This window comes from Gekko japonicus, unplaced genomic scaffold (genome assembly GCF_001447785.1).
Source record: "Gekko japonicus isolate JY-2015 unplaced genomic scaffold, Gekko_japonicus_V1.1 scaffold308, whole genome shotgun sequence".
Lineage (NCBI taxonomy): Eukaryota > Metazoa > Chordata > Lepidosauria > Squamata > Gekkonidae > Gekko > Gekko japonicus.
The window spans coordinates 1,189,239-1,208,741 of record NW_015164673.1 but is presented as its reverse complement, the minus strand read 5'-3'; the positions used below and the strand labels follow the sequence as shown (position 1 = coordinate 1,208,741).

The 19,503-nt window shown below is 42.1% G+C and overlaps 1 protein-coding gene across 3 annotated transcripts in view; it reads left to right on the top strand.

The window, feature by feature from the left end:
- SLC7A2 (solute carrier family 7 (cationic amino acid transporter, y+ system), member 2) overlaps positions 1-18,176 on the top strand; it is a 35,475-nt gene extending 17,299 nt beyond the window's left edge. For all 3 annotated transcript variants that reach the window (XM_015409251.1, XM_015409250.1, XM_015409249.1), the window contains 8 exons: positions 1,284-1,420; positions 4,119-4,341; positions 9,050-9,186; positions 11,286-11,388; positions 12,955-13,160; positions 13,463-13,629; positions 14,367-14,475; positions 15,875-18,176. In XM_015409251.1, the coding sequence (XP_015264737.1) occupies positions 1,284-1,420; positions 4,119-4,341; positions 9,050-9,186; positions 11,286-11,388; positions 12,955-13,160; positions 13,463-13,629; positions 14,367-14,475; positions 15,875-16,092 (1,300 nt within the window). In that variant the 3' untranslated portion in view covers positions 16,093-18,176. The remainder of the gene's footprint in view (positions 1-1,283; positions 1,421-4,118; positions 4,342-9,049; positions 9,187-11,285; positions 11,389-12,954; positions 13,161-13,462; positions 13,630-14,366; positions 14,476-15,874) is intronic.
- Positions 18,177-19,503: the final 1,327 nt, after the last annotated feature.

Below are 19,503 nucleotides of genomic sequence, written 5' to 3'. Positions count from 1 at the left end.
ATACAAGTTTTGTTTTGCTTCTATGAGCCATATAATTATATGTGTGCTTGATGGTCTGTTAACATAAAATAAGTAAAAATGTAGGTTTGATGCATTACTAAAACTGTTGTGTAGCCACTAAAGGGGGGGGAACGTTATTTATCGAGTAATCTTAACCATTCTATAAATTCATTGTAGTCAGTGTGTTTAGATTAGAAGGATGAAAATCTGTTTAGGATTGCACTGTTAGTGAGAATGTTGAGACATTTAAGTAGAATAACTGGAGGGGATATGAGCTGCACTTCTAGGCAGTTTTTGTGAGATGCCTTAGACTATTTCTTCTGCACATCTGCTTTGTCAAAATCCTGAAAATATACTGCCCTCCAGGTTCATATGTTTAGTCTTTACTAAGGTCCAGGTTGCAAATTATGTCCTAGGGGTTTGCCTTGCATCAATACGTTGCCTGCTAAACAATTCCCCAGGACTGCTGGTCCCTGTGATGACAACATATAGCCCTGTGCAAAGCCAGTCAAAATGAGGCCATCTCTGTACATTACTAGATGAAGACTGCATCAGTTTAAAACCATATGGCCTATTGTGCATTGGGTTCTGCAGAGCTTGTATCGGTCTATACCGCATATAAGCAAAAATTATGGTGCTGATCCATTAAATGTTATGAGAAGTCGTCATTGTCATCATCATCATCATCATCATCATCATCATCATCATCATCATCATCATCATCATCATCTGGCATTGTGTGTAGAATAGCCAGGAGATCCTAAGATTGTCTGGCAGCCAAAAGTTCTAGCTCTTTAGTGTTATGCAGCACGAGGTGGTGAGCTAGACTTGTTTTTAAGGCAAGAGGTGTTTCAGAGGTTGTTTGCCATTGCCTTCCTCTGTGTCACAACCCTGGTATTCCTAGGAGGTTGCCCTTCCAAATACTAGCCATGGCCGACCCTGCTTAGCTTCCGAGATCTGAGATCTAGCTAGCCTGAACTATCCAGGTCAGGGCATGAGAAGTAATGCTCACATTTAGAAGAAATGGTAAAGGAGCAAATAAGGACTAATGTATGAATTTTATCTTTGGTACCGAGTCTAGAATATATTGGTTTGTATAAGAAATATTTGTTTGTCGAGAGCCATTTATCCACTTTGCATTTGCAGTCATCTTAATTTATGGGTTTTATGATCCATATTTATAGAAGGTAACATTAGAAATTGCTTTTTTGTTAGTTAAGTAGCCTTGGTAGGTGAGGGGAAACTCTGTTTGACATTCTTGTATTTTTATTGTATCTTTTTAGAAACCTATCCTCTTCTGAGAATGTGACCAGTGCATTTGGAGTTGGTGGCTTCATGCCATATGGGTTTACAGGAACACTGGCTGGTGCAGCTACTTGCTTCTATGCCTTTATAGGATTTGACTGCATTGCAACAACTGGTAAGATACACAGTTTGGGTACTCATTCAAAGTTGCAGTTTGTATATTATAGAGCTGTAGTATATACATGCTAAGCTATAGCAGTGAGTTCTTGTGCATGTTAGTGCTATAGCACAGTGGTACAACACCTGCTTTGCATGCAGAATGTTCCAGCTCAAAGTACCTTTCTCACTTAATGATTCAGGGCACAAGCTACCAAGCATTCTGATGTGGATTCTTCATTCGTCTAAATCAGTGGTATTCACTTGGTTGTTCATGAAGAGCCCCATTAGCAGTTCCCATAGACCAAAAGAGCTATGTGACTGCTGTCTGCCCTGCGCATCATCCCGAACACAGACAAACAAGAATATGTAACATAACCCTTTCAATTACCAGAGCACCTTTGAACAGCTAGAGTAATCTTTCTCCACTACTAGGAGTTTTACATAAGAACATAAGAGACGCCAATGTTGGATCAGGCCAAAGGCCCATCCAGCCCAACACTCTGTGACACAGTGGCCAGAAATACCAGTGCCATCAGGAGGTCCACCAATGGGGACAGGACATTAGAAGCCCTCCCACTGTTGACCCCCCCCCCAAGAACCAAGAAGACAGAGCATCACTTGCCCCAGAGCCTCTATCTATACCTTGTGGCTAATAGCCACTGGTGGACCTCTGCTCCATATGCTTATCTAATTCCCTTTTGAAGCCATCCATGCTTGCAGCCGCCACCACTTCCTGTGGCAGTGAATTCCATGTGTTAATCACTCTTTGGGTGAAGAAGTACTTCCTTTTATCCATCATAACCCGACCGCTCAGCAATTTCATGGAGTGCCCACGAGTTCTTGTATTGTGAGAAAGGGAGAAAAGTACCTCTTTCTCTACCTGCTCCATCCCATGCATAATCTTATAAACCTCAATCATGTTGTCGTTTCTCCAAGCTAAAGAGCCCTAAGCGCTTTAACCTTTCTTCATAGGGGAAGTGTTCCAACCCTTCTATCATTTGAGTTGCCCTTTTCTGCACTTTTTCCAAAGCTATAATATCCTTTTTAAGGTGTGGTGACCAGAACTGCACACAGTATTCCAAATGAGGTTGCACCATTGATTTATATAGGGGCATTAGGATATTGGCTGATCTGTTTTCAATACCCTTCCTAATAATCCACAGCATAGCATTGGCCTTTTTTATTGCAGTCACACACTATCTCGACATTTTCAGTGAGTTATCTACTACGACTCCAAGATCTCTCTCTTGATCAGTCTCTGCCAGTTCAGACCCCATCAATGTGTATTTATATTTAGGATTTTTGGCTCCAATGTGCATTACCTTGCACTTGGCCACATTGAACCCCATTTGCCATGTTGACGCCCACTTGTCCATCCTTGACAGATCCCTTTGGAGTGCCTCACAATCCTCACTGGTTTTCACCACCCTGAGTTTTGTTTTATGAATTAGCATTCAACAGTGGTTTGCCCATCCCACCCTCAAACAAGAAACCCATATACCTGAACAACCTTGATATAATCATCAAGGGCAAGCCATGTTGTGATTTAAAATAAAAGTTTTATCTTGGTCCTGTAGTAATTATGAAATAATTCCAAGTTGTAATGAAATTGCCCACTTTCCTGGAGCATGGGCAGCCCCATAGCCAGGATTTTTTTCAGGGGGGCACTGGGGCATTGGGAGCACTGATTAAATTAAATTACATTATATTTAAATTAAAGGAGCAGGAAGGGAGAGGGGGAGGAGGAGTAGCTCCTTACCCCAGCCAGCTTCGGTCTGGTGCGGCAAGCCCGAACCCTTTCCAGCTCACCGCTGGTAGGAAGCATGGAAGGCAGGGCAAGGCAGCGCCTTGGCATGGATCTCTGTCTCCAGGAAGCTGGACTGCGCCGAAGGAAGAAGAGAGACCCTCCCCCCCAAGCCAATCCAAGCAGGTGGCCCTTTGCAAGGGAAGCGGAAGTCCCCTGAAGAAGCACAAAAGAGAGTGTGCGCTTTCCCTCCCCCCTTTGCAGGAAGGAGCTTTTGCAGAAAAGGGGAGGGGAAAGACAAGCTTTTTGCAGCTTCCCCAGCTGGACGAGACGAGAAGGGGGAAAGGGGTCTTAAAGGGGAAGGGGGGGAGATTGTGGTTAAAGATTTGATAGGGGGTGCTGCTGACTAAGGGCCTAAGCATGGGGCAGGGGTCTTAGGAAACAATGCTCACATGAGCTATGTGTAGCACTTCAGCCCACTGAGTGTGTATCACTGATTTAAATATTTGTTTCAATACTTTGCATACTCCCCTTGCATTTTGGGGTTATGCACTGAATTGCAATATCTTGTTACCTTTCCCCATACTTTGAAATGAGAATACGGGATTGCCATAAATTACAAAGACAGAAGGAAAAAGCCACATTTCCCTTTTCCTGACAATTTTCTTTTATTCTTTATGCTTGCTGCTAATAACATAGTCCTCTAAATGGCACATCTTGAATGAAAAGGTTTTCTTTTTCTGGTAAAAAAAAAAAAACAAATAAAAATTGTCACAGTTGATCACTTTCCATTTAGGCCAAGAATGTAAATCTTTTCAAATTTTTGTTTTTGTATTTATGGATCTAAGATTGCAACAAATGTGCTAGTTTATAAGAACGCTTTCATTCTACATGAGGACATCTGAACGGACATTTGATCATATTTTTATTCACACACTGAGAAATTCTTGTTGTGCGTTTTCTTCTACAGGGGAAGAGGTCAGGAATCCCCAGAAAGCCATACCTATTGGAATTGTAACTTCCCTACTGGTCTGTTTTATGGCCTATTTTGGTGTTTCAGCTGCTTTGACTCTCATGATGCCATACTACTTAATAGATGAGAAGAGTCCTCTCCCTGTAGCATTTGAATATGTTGGATGGGGACCGGCAAAGTATCTTGTAGCAGTGGGATCTCTGTGCGCTTTATCCACAAGGTAAAAAAATAAGGACAAACGAATACATTATTGGGAATAATGCCATTAAACAATTTTTTTAGAAGTTTTTATTTGCTTATTAGATTCGCTAAAGAGAGATGTCATGGATAATAAAGGTTGTTACTGCTTAGGCACAGAGCAAGATAGTTTTCAGGCTAGTCCATGCTTGTTATCACTCCGTGCCAGTGTGCTACTGGGGTAGATGCTGGGGTAAATCCTACCCCTATCCTACCACTCCACTGAGAAAAGTTTACTTATTTATGTATTTATACCCTACCTTTTCTTTTTGGGTCACATTTGATGTTTTCTTCCAATCTAAAGAGCCTCCCACTAATGTAAATGGCTCTTCCATGGGGGGAGGAGGAGGAGGTCTCCTTAGGTTGGAGGAAGGCTACTTGAAGGATGATTGGATCCCCCCCTTCATGTTTAGTGGAAGAGAATAATTAAAGCCAACACGATATATGTAATGTGAGGCATTCAAGACAGCCTAGTTATGCCATCTGTGCACTAATACAAGAAAGTTTGCGTAATTTACTGAACAGTTTCTACAATGCTTGATGGTGGGCTAGGGTTCGTTCCATTTTCAATAAAATAAAATCTTGATTCTGTGCAGAGTTAAAGGAAACTGCAATGCTGCGTTCAGTGTGGACTCTCATCCTTCCCTGTGGCCTTTTGTGACTTTTCCCCAGTTATCCTTTTTGTATGCTTTCAAGTTAAAAAGGATTTAACCTCTAATCAAGCACCTGGGAAAACGAGGGGGGGAAATCCCCTATTTAAAAACTAAAGATTGTAGTCTTGTTTGGTGCTCCTTGAGGTCTGTAAGCTGAAGGTATGGAATACAAAGGTCCTAGGATCCAAAGAGCCATTTCCGATATGCCCAAGGACTTGTTTGCAGTTGGGTAATTGACTTGGAAAGGAGACCTCCCCCCCCCACATCTTATCACAAACACCGCTTGAAAACTTGTTTGCATTCTGGTTTGAGGGGCTGGTATTCAAGAAACACGAGTCCAAAGGATCTTTCAGACTGTGGAACTAATCATATAGATCTTTGGATCCTGGCCTCAGGGTTCAGCTATGTAAGAGAGTCATGTAGTATTGCCCTTTTGGTATCCTATCTCTTTGCAAAGCAGGTGGGGAAATGCATAATTGAATGTCCAGTGCTGCCTGCCTGTAGGTAGCTAGGTAGTTGAAGCAAAAGTACCAGTCCTTGCTTCCTTCCTAATTTCTATATGATTTTTTTTTAAATCTGGGGGAACATTCAAACATGCCATTCTGAAGAGGTGTAGAAGGAGGCAGCATTGCAAGAATGTGAATGTGTAGCCCAGGGTTGGTTGGCTTGTTTTTCAACCTGTGCACCTTTTTCTTACTATGAGAAGTAAAGTTATTATGTTTATCAGTCCACTGTCTCCTTCAACTGGTGCCAGTTCCCAAGCATCACAATTTGTTGAATGTTGTCTAGAATGCACTTGACTAGCATGAAAGTATATGTCACGGTGTAGGCAACCACAGCAGTTACCTGTAAGTACTTATTCCAGCCCTAGTTCAAGACACCGCAGCTATTGAAAATGCACATGCCAAACTGAATTTGGGAGTAAAGTCAGGAAGGGCTGAACCTAGGTGAGCGCTTATGCCCAGATTTGTCTGAACTATCCTTGCTTACTTAAAATGGGATATAATTTGAGAGCTTACATTTGGTCTGGGTCTTACTTGTGCTCCACAAATCACTTAAGCTGGCTGTATTGCAACCTGGAGTGACTTTGTCATAGGATATCGTTTCAGCTTTTATATTGAAAGGGACCCAAAGACAGTCAAAGCCAATACACCTCCCCTATTCTGTTTCTAGTAAATATGGTTTAAATGCACCAAAGTCTGGCTTAAGTGATTTGAAGTATTTCTAGCATTTAGAGCTGGCATTGCTATGCGGGCATCCTAACATTTCGCTTATCCTCATTTCACTAACTGCTGAGGTTGCTTCGCTGTTGTGGTGTTTAAAATTGGCATAACCTATGAATAGATGCATCCAGGGTTTGGAATCTGGAAACATTACATCTGTGCCAGGTCGAAATGCCCTCTCGGCTATTTAAAAGTTGTTCTGTCACTCTCACCAGCCCCAATAGTTTTGTTTTATTCCCTACATGATGAGTGTGGGACTGTTTGCCTCTTCTTAATATGTGGATAGATAAGCATGTCCTCATAGGGAAGACTTTTCTAAAGAATCAAACAAAGTGTGCTGGCACTTAACAATAATGCTGGGTTTAGTGAAGTTCTTATTTATATAGTTGACAGAATGGTTTTGTCTGGGGAAAGTTATGGACTACATTGTGTCCGGTAGGCTCATTTGAATCTCATACAATCCATGGGGGGGGGGGACCCATCCCCTGATCATACAGTAAAACGTCTTATGATCTATTAGAGAGGGACTTCGGAGAATATTTTTCATTTCCCCCGCAGATTCCAGAAGCAATTGAGTTTTCCTTCTTGGATGACACAAACAAACAGCGATATATTTCTGTGATCTTCATGTTCTTGGGCTCATCTACATCTTTATTCTTCCTCTTTCCTCATTCATGAACCTATAATTGATGAAGACTGCTTGCTTCAGGAAATCTTCAGAAAAATTCCAGTTTTTTTAAAGTATCCAAATGTGGATGCCTGAATAAACATGGGTTTGTTCTGTTCCTGGTTGTCTAAACCACAGTTTAATCCTGCTTTAAAATCCTGATTCCTGGAGAAGAACAGCTAATTTGCTCAGGTTCACTAATGAGGATACTGTAACTAACTGGAGATTAGGAGGTCTCACAGCTCCCTGTTATGAGGAGAACGAGTGTGTGTGTGTGTGTGTGTTGGAGCTCAAGAATCTGAAGCTCATTCACACTGCAAACAAATCGCAGTTTGTTTGTTTTTCCTCTGAAGGCAATCTCTGAATAAAATAAAGTGGAAAGTAAGGCAGGGACTGGAAACGTAAGTCAGGGACCGAGCTCATTCTTTTAATGTAGAAGGCCCCAGATTAAATCTGGATGTCTTTAGTTAAATGACTAAAGGCAATTGGGTTAGGAAGGATATCTGCAGCTGACGCTGGAGAGCCACTAACAGCTGGAGTAGACAGTACTGGGCTTGATCAATTGATGCAACTTACCATATGGCACCTCCTTCTAATATAGGTTGGGCAAAGAGACTGCAGTTAAAAACAGTAATACAACTTAAGTTTAATGTATTTCATGTATTATAAATTGTTACTGCTATTTTTTGCAAGTACTTACTGACTGCAGGTGTGCTGTTGCCTGTTTTGATTTCCTCCTGCTGCCTGACATAATCTTCCAAGGTTCAGTAAAGCTTAATTGCATTGCAAGTATTACCAGATTTGTTCTGCTTATTTCACATTTCAAAAGAGCTACAGTGAAGACCCAAGTCGCTTTAATTGTTGTCATACGTAGGATGACTATATTATCATAAATCAGATCTCCTCCCCCAAAAAGAAAAAGAAAACTGGAGCACTTTGCATTTTGTATGCTTGCAAAGGGGACATAACATTGATATTGGCTGGAATACGCACTATATTTTAAACAAGTCTCCTTTACATTCTGTCTTAAATGATGAGAGAAAGACATATGTAATGCTATGTGTGGATAGAGTTCATTAATTTGGGCTGGGGACAAAGTAATGAATTAGAACCTGGGAGAACAAGATTCGTGGCCTTATTCTGTAGGCTCATTGGTTGTCCCCACCCACACCACTATCTTTTAGACTAAATTTCCCCATCTTTAGAAGGGCAGCTAACTGTGGATCAGACCTGTTGTGATTTGTTATCAGGCAAGGAAATGTAGGCCTGGTTCAAATATTTACTGGGTCAGTGATAGTCCTCATGTAGTGGTGGAGCAGGTAGATGCGCCTCTGCTATACAGATGTCCAGTTGTACAGATACCCAACTTATATGGTCTTCTACTTTTTGTGAGCAAAAAATGGTATATCCACAGACAGCACCTGTCTCACATGGTATTATCTGTGTGCTGAAGGAGCTGCTCCATCTCATGAAGACGCTCTCTGAGGCAGAAAACATATGACAAACTTTGCATATTTAAAATAGGTATCATAAAATTGGATTGAAGATTCAAGAAAATCTTGCCTCTAAACTGTAGTGGCTCATGTTTCTAGGTTATATTTCTGGTACTACATGCTTTTAATTAGCGCGGTTTCTTGCTTCTTCAATGCATCGCATGAAGTTGTGTTGGTCTTGTTGCATGTTGTTTTGCTTTTTATTCAGTCTCCTTGGATCCATTTTTCCAATGCCACGTGTAATCTATGCTATGGCGAAGGATGGGTTGCTTTTCAAATGTCTAGCTCAAGTCAACCCCAAAACGAAGACTCCGCTTGTTGCTACTTTATCGTCCGGGGCTGTAGCAGGTGAGGCTGGGAACTAATTTATTTTAAGGAAGATGGACACACTCACCCATGATTCAATACAGAAATACCTCCTTGGCAGGCAGTTAGGGCTTTGTTATGGCTGGAAGAATAAAACATGACCCTTAAGAGTAAAGCTAGTTAATCTTTTGTGTTTTGCAAATCTTATTTTTGGTTATTGGGATTCTTTTGACAACATGTGCATTTTACCGGGAATTTTTCCCCCCCCATCCTTGGTTTGTGTTTGGTTTTGAAATGGAGAATAATACTGTTACCGTAGCACTTGAACAATTAAATTCTTTTGTTCTAGTCTTCTGGGCTCTATGTTCCCTTTGCCCCGCATTCTGTTTGCCATGGCACGAGATGGTTTACTCTTTAGATTTCTTGCCAAAGTGAGCAAGAGGCAGTCTCCTGTTGCTGCCACGCTGACAGCAGGGTGCATTTCTGGTAAGCTTGGTACATTCAGGTCTTGCTTAATTGGGACCTAAGCCCTGTTATGTGCATAACCCTGTGAGAAGATGAGGCTGCTTGCTAATTTCCCATGCATGTAAATTAGGAATGCAGTTGCTGACTAATCAGAAGGCATAGCAATTCTGAATTGTAGTGGTGGTGGTGGTGGTGGTAGTGATGGTGGAAGAAGTCAGACTCCTTGGATGTCTTCTCTAAGCTTTCCTCCTGTGGGCTAAAGGATGCTGTGGTGTGCATGTGTCAGGAAGGAAGTGTTAAGCGAATGCTTTGATAAACTCTCCTCCTTTTTCAACACTGACATTGAGTTCTGCTCCCTGGTGCAATTTCATCTAAGAACTTCCTAAATAAATCTCTTTCTGCCTAAGATGTTCCCAACAAAAGGCATGTGGCATGAAAGCTTTATACTGCATTTCTGTTAATTTTTTTATGGATAGCCTCTCCATTTTAAACAGTGTTCAGAGGTTTAGATGCTAAGGTTTTTAAGAAAGGTTGCCAGTTAAGGGCAAATTCAGATAACTACTTTTCCCGCAGATGAAAGCTAAAATGTGCACGGAGAGGGAAATTGTATTCTTCCTTCTCCAGAGTAGCTTTCCCTTTATTTCCATATTACATTACATGTGCACCAACATGCAGTGTCTTTGTAAACTGGACCCCGGAACCAGGGGTCATTTCATAGAAAAAGAGCTAGGGGAACTCATTAGCATATGCCACACCCCCTGACATCAGGGGCCCGGCGGTGGACCTGCAAGGCCAGCGGGAGTGCGAGGAAGCCCTGCCAAGGCCCTTCCTGGCTCCAGGCAGGCAGGGGTGGGGAGAGGCGGGGAGGAAGCAACTTACCCTCCCTCTTCTCCTGCCTCCTCCTGGCTGAATGAGGGCTGGAAGCGGGGCGGCCGGAAGCAGGGAGCGGGGCTTCGTCATGTGCCCCGCCCCCCTGCACCTCACCCGGGGGAACCGCGTTCCCCCCCGAAATGACCTCTGCCCGGAACCATGTTTTGCAGTGGATTTGCAAACTGGGGCTAGGTAGGAAACTGACGGGCATTCATTATAGGTTACGTTGATGTTAACATTGAGAACAGAAGGAATTGTTTTGGAGGAGGTGGGCTTCTAGTTTGTAAACTATGGTCTGCAAGAAGCCAGGGTTATGTCTGCATAAAACACTAGTATTATTGGATTTCATTTTTTATAGTCTATCCAAGTAAATCTATTTTATGATTTGGGCATTTTCTCCTCTCTCCAATACTTTTGATTAGTTTTAACACTGTTTAAAGAGGGACTGTCTTTTATGAGTGCTTGGGGGTTCAAAATCCTTTTGCATGAGCTTTCTGCAGGAAACAGAAGGAGAGACACCTGATATGGGTACAAGGCACCAGGAACATTTCCTGTCCAGACCCTGTAAAAATAGATTGGATTTGCACAAGGACACAGATTGTACAATTACCATGGATTGCATAGGAAATGTCCCTAGTCCATTTTGCCCTTACATGTTTTGCATGCATTTAAATTTATGATGTGCGTTATGCAAATAAAAAGTTCTTTTCTTTTATGAAAACTAACAGTAATATTGGCTGGGTAAACACTGAGGTTGCCAAATTTCAGAGGGGGATTTTTTTTTCCCTTTCAAGTCATAGCCGATTTATAGTGGCCCTGTAGGGTTTTCAAAGCAAGAGACATTCAAAGGTGTTTTGGCCATTGCCTGCCTCTGCATAGGGACCCTGGTATTCCTTGGTGGTCTCCCATTCAAATACTGACCAGGGCTGACCTTGCTTAGTTTCCAAAATTTGACGTGATTGGGCTAGCCTGGGCTATCCAGGTCAAGGAAAGGTGGAATTAGGTCAGTAAAATGTCTCCAGATATATGTGTCACAAAATGTTATGAAATCCTACCATGATGCAGCCTTTGATTTTGGCTGTGTTCCCCCATTTTCCATAGTTTGTCAGAGGATGATTCCCCCCCAAATTGGATAACCACTTTCACTGCTCTTAAGGCAAAGATTAAATGTTAATAGATTATTGGTAGCAAAATCCCACGTTTTTGTTAATATGTGCATTTTAATACAAATTCTGTCTTGGTTTTTCTAGCTCTAATGGCTTTTCTTTTTGACCTAAAAGCCTTAGTAGACATGATGTCTATTGGTACGCTTCTTGCCTACTCTCTCGTTGCGGCCTGTGTTCTCATTCTTAGGTGAGTCCCACTTGTTTATCATTTAAATGTAGTCTTAAAAATGGTTTACAGTGCAGTCCAGACACCCCTTACTACTGAGGTTGACCTATAAATTAGGTACATATCTGATAAAGTAAGATCTGCCCCTCCAAAGCTTATACTACATTTTAAAAAATCGTTATTACACCATCAGACTCTTAGTTGTCTAAATCAGACAGAAGCGATTTGTGCAACTGACTATGACCTACTAAACTATGTGTGTAAAGTATCTGCCATCAAGATACCTTTATTCATCAATAACAGTATGTGCCATCAGTAGTGGAAAATTTGTCTCACGGACTGTTTAATCCCAGTTCACGTCGCCTGCAAACATGCCTAGTGCCTTGCTGAGGGGAGGTGATGTTCCAGCTGCATTCCACTTCTGAGACTGATTTTTATCTCCCCGTTGGATTATGTGGTTTTGGATGTTTAGGGACAGTTGAAATTCTGCAGCACTGCACTCAGGAGCAGCTAGATCTTTTGTTTGGCTGTTTGTACACCTACATTATTTCCCACTTTAAAATACGTGTATTTTAAGAAGCCTTTGGCCTCTCCTACCTGTTCTTCTTCCCTTGTTTGCTGGATATCTTGCAACATTAAGAGAGCCTGGACTCTGTCCTTCCTATAGGATTTGTGACGAGGGCGGCTGTGTCTGATAAGGGAAGGTGGCGTCCTCACTGCATAGATTGTATGGTCTCTAAATCAAGTGTCCATTACTGAAGAAATGCTGCACAAAATAAGAAGTGTTTTTCGCTTTGCTGGCGGAGTGGCTCTGAAGGCTCTTTCTATTTGCTTCGTTTATAGCCTGCCTTTCTAACTGGGGCGCAAGGTGGATTATGCACTTAAACACAATGCAAATAAGGACAGCATAATGCAAACAACAAACAACGCAATGGTGTCAGATCATAAGATTAAGAAGATCAACACATGCCCAATAGTATAGAACAGTGGTGGCAAACCTATGGCACGGGTGCCAGAGGTGGCACTCAGAGCCCTCTCTGTGGGCATGCATGCCATCGCCCCAGCCAGGCCCAGACCATCATTAAAGTGTTGAATTCTCTGCCAAATAATTTTCAGTAAATGAAAGCATTTGGGATTGCTTTCCTTACTTTGTTTGGATCATCTTAAATTAATGTATGGGTTGTCTTTTCTAAAGTAAAACCTCAGTATTCAGGTTAAATTGCCGTGTTGGCACTTTGCGATAAATAAGTGGGTTTTGGGTCGCAGTTTGGGCACTCGGTCTCTAAAAGTTTCACCACCACTGGTATAGAATATCCAATGAACAGGCTAAAATCATGGACATTACTACAGCCTACTTCCCTTTACAGAAATGCCCTGCTAAATAATAACATTTTACACATTTTGGAGAATGATAGAAGATTGGGAACTTTCCTGGTCATTTCATTTAGGCCGTTCCATAGAGTGGGAGCCACAACAGAAATAGCTCTTAGACTATAACGTATTGACGTGATCTGAGGTTTGGTCTTGCTTCTCTTTCCTTTGAGCCTGGTGATACTGGAACATCTGTTTTTGTGTATTTGTGTACAGGTACCAACCCAGTTTAAATTATGAGCAACCCAAATATTCCACAGAAAAAGAGTCTCTTGCAGGATCAGAGAGGGAATCAATGGCAAGTGAATCTCAAATGAGTATGCTGCAAGGGCACAGTTTCAGCCTCTTAACCTTGATTAATCCGTCAAGTCTGCCAACCGAACAGTCTGCCACCATGGTCAGCTTTCTGGTGGGCTTGCTGGGTAAGTTGGATGGAAATGGTGACATTCAACAGAAGAGCAAATCTGGAACAAGGCACAGTCACAATCATGGAGCTTATCCTCAATTTCAAGTGTAGGACTGAGAGAGGAAAAGGGGGGGGGGGCGGTATGCGCACTGGCTGGAAATAGCATTAGAGAGCTACCTCAAATCCATTCGATTTAATTTTTGAAAGTAGCTAGCACAGTGCTAAAATTCTTGCATATTATGTAAAGGGTTGACTTTGTAAGATTTTGAAATACTGAAACGTTATCTTTCTTTTTTCTTTTGGTCAACTCCTACATAGCCGTTGTAGTTTGTGGCTTAAGCATTCTGATCACCTATGGGATTAATTTCCTTGCTAATCTGGAGCTCTGGAGTATTGGCCTTCTTGCAGCTCTCGCAGCACTGCTCGCCATTGTCATATTTGCCATCTGGAGGCAACCTCAAAGTCAACAAAAAGTAACGTTTATGGTATGTTGCAAATTTGAGTCCGTATACACTTTGGGGGTGTGTGTGTGTTCTGTGACTAGCTGTAATTCTGACATTTTGGAGAAAGCCCCATGTGAACTTTAATGGTAAAAATAAACGTGCCAGGGACTGCTGTAGTTAATTATGGCATATTTTTATAGAACATGTATTCGGTCTACTTTAGAGACTGATTCCGTGGCATTTTTAGTCTGTGGCTGCAAAAAATAAACAGGAGTCCTGTGGCACCTTAAAGATCAACGGAATCTTATTGCAGCATACGTTTTCTTGGACTACTGTCTGTTTCTTCAGGTGGAATGAGCAGATCCTCACTACACAATCAATCTATTTAGAAGGTTTTAAAAAAATAAGCAAAAGCAGATTTAAAGGATCATGAAATGCAGGAAGTAAAGGGTGAGAAGTAATTATGGTGAAATGCAAATATAATTAAGGGAAAAAATACAGAGATTAAGATAGTTTTAACAGGTGTTATGGGCAGAGTCCCAGGTTTTCCTAATATAGCTAACAGTTATAATGAGAGCAAAAGTCCCAAGTTCTGCTTTGGCCTGGGGAGTGGGAAGAGTTGTACTAGGAGCTAGGATTTGCTGAAGATTGAATTATTTTCTTTAAAAAAATATGGGTATATGGATATGTCTGTTTAATTGCATTTGTAATGGACATGAACAAAATGAGTATGGTCAGTATTCGCTAAAAGTGCTGAATTGTGAAATACTTGTCCCTAGGTTCCATTCTTGCCACTTTTGCCATCTTTTAGTATCCTGGTCAATATTTACTTGATGGTACAGTTAAGTGGAGAGACGTGGGCCCGCTTTAGCATCTGGATGGCTCTTGGTAAGTGTTCCTGGCTGTAGGTGTCACAGAATAAACATTTAAGTAGCACTGTAAGGGCAGCTTCACATACTCAGGTTTCTAGCATTGTGCTGGGTTGTGGTATAGATGTGCCTCTGAGCAAAGGAAAATGCCGCCTTCTGAACTTATCATACGGTGACAAAACGTTGGCATTTTCACTTATCGATACGATTACATAGTTGGATAGTAGTTGAAGTGGTCCGTGCCAATGTGTGAAGTTGCTCTAAATGAAGAGGAAACTGATTTTATCATTCTTGCCAAAGCTGCATATAGAAAATGGAGAGGAAAATGAGCCGCAGGAATTTATTTTCAATGTATTAATTATACCACTATCCCTCCACCCCTTCCATTATGCATCTCAAAATGGACTAGCGAGGAAGCTTTCCATTCACGCAGTGGCATAGCCCATCTTTTCACCAATGTACTTGAGCAAGGCTTTTGAGCCTTTAGCTAAGGACCGCCTTGCATGTTTGAAGGACAAACATATTTTTATAGTGTTTCCATGTGGCAAGGATCCCTACCTAACGGCTGATGCACAGTGAAATACATATTGCCTTGTACATGTTAGAAAAGGTGGTAGAAAATAGAAACTCTAACATCTCCCTTCTGTCACCTTTGTGATGTGCAGTGCAGCCCATACCTTATCTGACTTCCTTCTTTGCTTTAAATTCACTGTCATCCATATTGGGTTGACAGTTACTGAGAGTTTGTGTCTCAGTCCTTCAGTTGAGGAGCTGCGGTGGCTCAAGTGGTTAAGACGCTGAACTGCAGGCTGTGGAAGGTCAGTAGTTCAGCAGTTCGAGACCCGAGTGTGCCGCATGATGGAGTGAGCTCCCGTCCCTAGTTCCAGCTCCTGCCAACCTAGCAGTTCGAAAGCAAGAAATTGCAAGTAGATAAATAGGGACCACTTCGGTGGGAAGGTAACAGCATTCCGTGCACCTTGGTGTTGAGTCATGCCGGCCACATGACCACGGAAATGTCTTCGGACAGCGCTGGCTCTTCAGCTTTGCAACCGAGATGAGCACCGCAGCCCTAGAGTCGGACTCGACTGGCTTTCGAGTAAGGGAACCTTTACCTTTGCCTTTTACTTTCAGTTGAGAGCCATTGTAGTGACTGGTGTTGGGCTACGGCTGGGAAGTCCTGCACTGCCATGAATCTTACTGGTTAGCCACGGACCAGTTATTCTCTCTCTTGGCCAAACCTGTCTCAGGGGGCTATTTTAAGGATAAAACGGATGGAGAATTATGTATACTACCCTGATCTCCTTATTTAACAGTGTGTTTGAGATCTGGTCTGTTAATCCTGGGCACAGGTAATATAGACATATTGTGTGATTTTTGACAGGCCTGGAAAAAACTCTTTTTCCTCCCCTTTTTGGTAGGTTTCCTTATTTATTTTGCTTATGGTATACGACATAGTAAAGAGGGCCGTCCTCGGGAAGATGATGAAGATAGCCTGGATGACCATCCCGGGGATGATGACAGCTGCTTGGGAAAAAGTGCAACTCCAGAGAAGAATCCTCTGAGAGGGCCCAACGAGAACCAGAATTCAAGTGAAAGTGCTTACTTTATTACCAGTGAAAGGACAAGTGAATGTTAACAGCCGCCCACTGCTGCATCATGTGTGTCTATCAAGCAATGAACTGTAAAAGAACGGAGTTGCTAAAAGAAATAGTCAAACACCTTGCTGATGAAGAATTAACAATAACGTACGCTTTACAAAAATGTCTCCTAGAAAGCGTGAATGATGAGCTGGAGCGGCTGCTAGATGAGATCTTATCCAGAAGTGATTTCCCTGTGGTGGTGGTAGTGGGGGCTGTACTTCAGATAACAACTGAGATGGTGATGGGAAGGGAATTGTTCAAATTGGCTGATTTGTCTATCATGCTAAACATTTTGGTGACTTTTTTTCTGAGTAGAGTCCGACATCTTGAATTGGCAGTCGATTACAACCGTTAACTAATTCCTAAGAAGAGCTTAAAGGTGGGCTGTCCGGAACATCTTGGTTTGTGTTTCTGGAGTCATGTGGTGGTAGAGGTGTCTCTAATAACCTGGTTATTAGACACACAACTATTCTGCATACCTGAATTTTTTAAAAAATGCTCAAGAGGTGGTAGGTAAAGAATGCAAATCACATAAATGTGGTACAGCTTCACAGCACTGTGTGCTGTGTTTTAAGAAAGCTGTGCATGTTGCCATATTCATGCAATGGCTTGGATCCACCAGAAATTTCTGTGGACAGGAGAGATTCCTGATCATGGAGTGGAATCTCCCTCCTGCTGCAGCCCAAAATGCTGCTTCTGGGGAAAAGGGGACCTCCCCAGGAATAGCCTTGGAGGTTTGTAGTGGAAGGGATTGGCTAAAACAGCCCCAGTTTCTCTGCATGGGGGTCCTCCATGAGATCCAACCCTATGCTTTCTTTTTGCAAATCATGCAAGCAACGAACATTATTATGAAAAATGGTAAAAGAACGGTATTTTTAAAAATTAATAACTTGTGCCTGCTGATGTAGAATCGTTATTGAAACGGTCTCCTGTCATTGTTGTTCTAAGTCCTTCGTCCTTGTCAGTGAAAATCAGCAGCCACAGGGCGGTTTCCAGGCTTGAAGAAAGCTAAGCACTAGCAGCCATTATACATCTTTGGAACTGTGGCAAGTAGGGAAGGGCCCCATGATACAGCTGAATGTGTGAACCCTCTGATGAAAAGTCATTTCCACAGGTACTTGACCAGAAAAAAAACAAAACATGACTCTGGTCAACCAGTTGTGATTATATATTTCTGCAGCTACGGAATATGAAATTTCCAAGCGTGCAGAGTTCTCTTCCCTTGCAGTAATATCATGGAGTACTGGGCCCTTCAATGTCTTGATAACTGATTTAGTATTTTTATATAAATCACAAAGAATACTAATTTATGGGAGGATGGGTTTTATCTCAGTAAGAGACCAGATATGTACAGAAGAAGGAAAGCTTCTGATTTAAAATATCTGAAATATAAAAAGTGATGTTTTCAGGGATGAATAATCTTTAGTATGAAATAATGTTTTATATATAAATTTTAGGTCACGGGCACCTTTGTTGAGGTACAAAGGGCCAATTAGTGAGATGAATATTTTTTACTGTACAGTATCATAACTTGCCTCTATTGAAGGTGGCAGAGCCTATGATGTATTTCTTTGTAACCATTTGTGAAGAAGTAGTGAAAAAATGCTTTATGTGTAGTTTGCACATTGGCCTGTACATGAAGCAGTGAGAGAACATAAAACCATGCTATTACCTAAGCCAGACATGCCCCACAGCATCTCCTTCCTCCTTGACGGATTATGAAAAAGAGAGAAAGGAAAGCTATGATGCTCTTTTGGGCAGAAGTGATAACCATACAGTTTATCTGATACCTTCTGGTTTCTAAGTATTAGAATCGTGTTGCCATAATCCTTCGAGCTTTTTGTTGTAACAGTGAGGGCTAGAAACCTACATTTAAAATTAAGTCCAAACTTTCATATTGGTAGTGCAAAAAGAGGAAGCATGGGTGCACTTCACACACAACTTCTGAAGGCACCCTAGCCATGGCTGCTTCCACTCAGTGGAGATTCTCTCGGCCGCTGTGTGTATCTGTTGCTGCTGTCAGGGCTCTTTTTGTAGAAAAAGCCCAGCAGGAACTCATTAGCATAATAGGTCACACCCAACAGCAGAAACTCATTAGCATATTAGGCCACACCCCTGACAGCACAGCTCATTAGCCCATTTGGCCGCCCCCCCATGTTACCAAATGTGTGGTCATCCAGCCACACCCACATTTTGCTTCTTATTCTGTTTAGCTTGTTTGTTGTCAAAACCCAGGCCTTTTTTTGTAGCAGGAACTCCTTTGCATGTTAGGCCACACACCCCTAATGTAGCCAATCCTAATGAGTTTCTGCTGTTGGGTGTGGCCTATTATGCTAATGAGTTCCTGCTGGGCGTGGCCAACTCAGGAGCCAGCCCAGCAGAAACTCCGTTCCTGTGCGTTCCTGCCCAAAAATAGCCCTGCTGCTGCTGAAAAAGCACACCGATCCATGCTGTCCTTACATCCTCATCTCCTTACATCATCACCACCACCAGGCTTTTTCAGGCTTTAGAAATAAATGGGCAATTGCTCAGTCAAAGCAAACAGTGTTATAATGATCTGTTGCCATGACCTACTAACCCTTCCGAATCCCCAGCTTTCACTTTTAAAAAGTCAATAGCTAGACAATTACTTTTAAAAAGTGAAAGCTGGGGATTCAGAGGAGCTTGTAGACAGAGGCAGTACTTCGTTATAATATTACCTTGCTTTTGCTAGGGATCGATCAGTTGCTGATATTTTTTTTAAAAGGCCCCCAAAAGTCATCCAGTAGAAATGAGGATGTCAACCCAACAATTGGGATCTGGAGTTCTCCTGGAATTACATTAATCTGCAGACTATAGTTCCCCTGGAGGAATTTGGAGGGTGAACTCTGTGGCACAGCAGACCTGCTGAGGTCTCTTCCGCTCCCCACACTCTGTCCTCTCCAGGTACCACCTACAAATCTCCAGGGATTTCCCAAACTGGAAATGGCAACCCTAAGAGTGGGGGGGGGGCATGGGTCCTGAGGCAAGAAAAATGCTGTTGCATGGGCAGGGCCATCAAAAATATGCACTTTCCTATCCACACATCAAGCAAAGGTACTTTGAGCTTTCAAAAAAAAAAATTGTCTATCATGCCAAGTTTTAAGAACAATCGTGTAAAAGCAGGAGAAACTCTGGAATGTGGGTGACTGAGGGATGATTTCATGTGGATTCTCCCAAAAAAATCCTGCTCCAGCTTGGATGCCAGAAGGGAAACAAAAGTTTCATCTTGGAAACAACCAATGCTGAGCTTAATAACAGCACTAAATGACAAGTGCATTTTAATTTCAGGATGTACTGGACTCGCATTGTAATTTTGCTTTTTATACACAGGTTTGTAAATGGCTGAAAGCGAACACTTATGGAGACACATCATGCATTTTTAATAG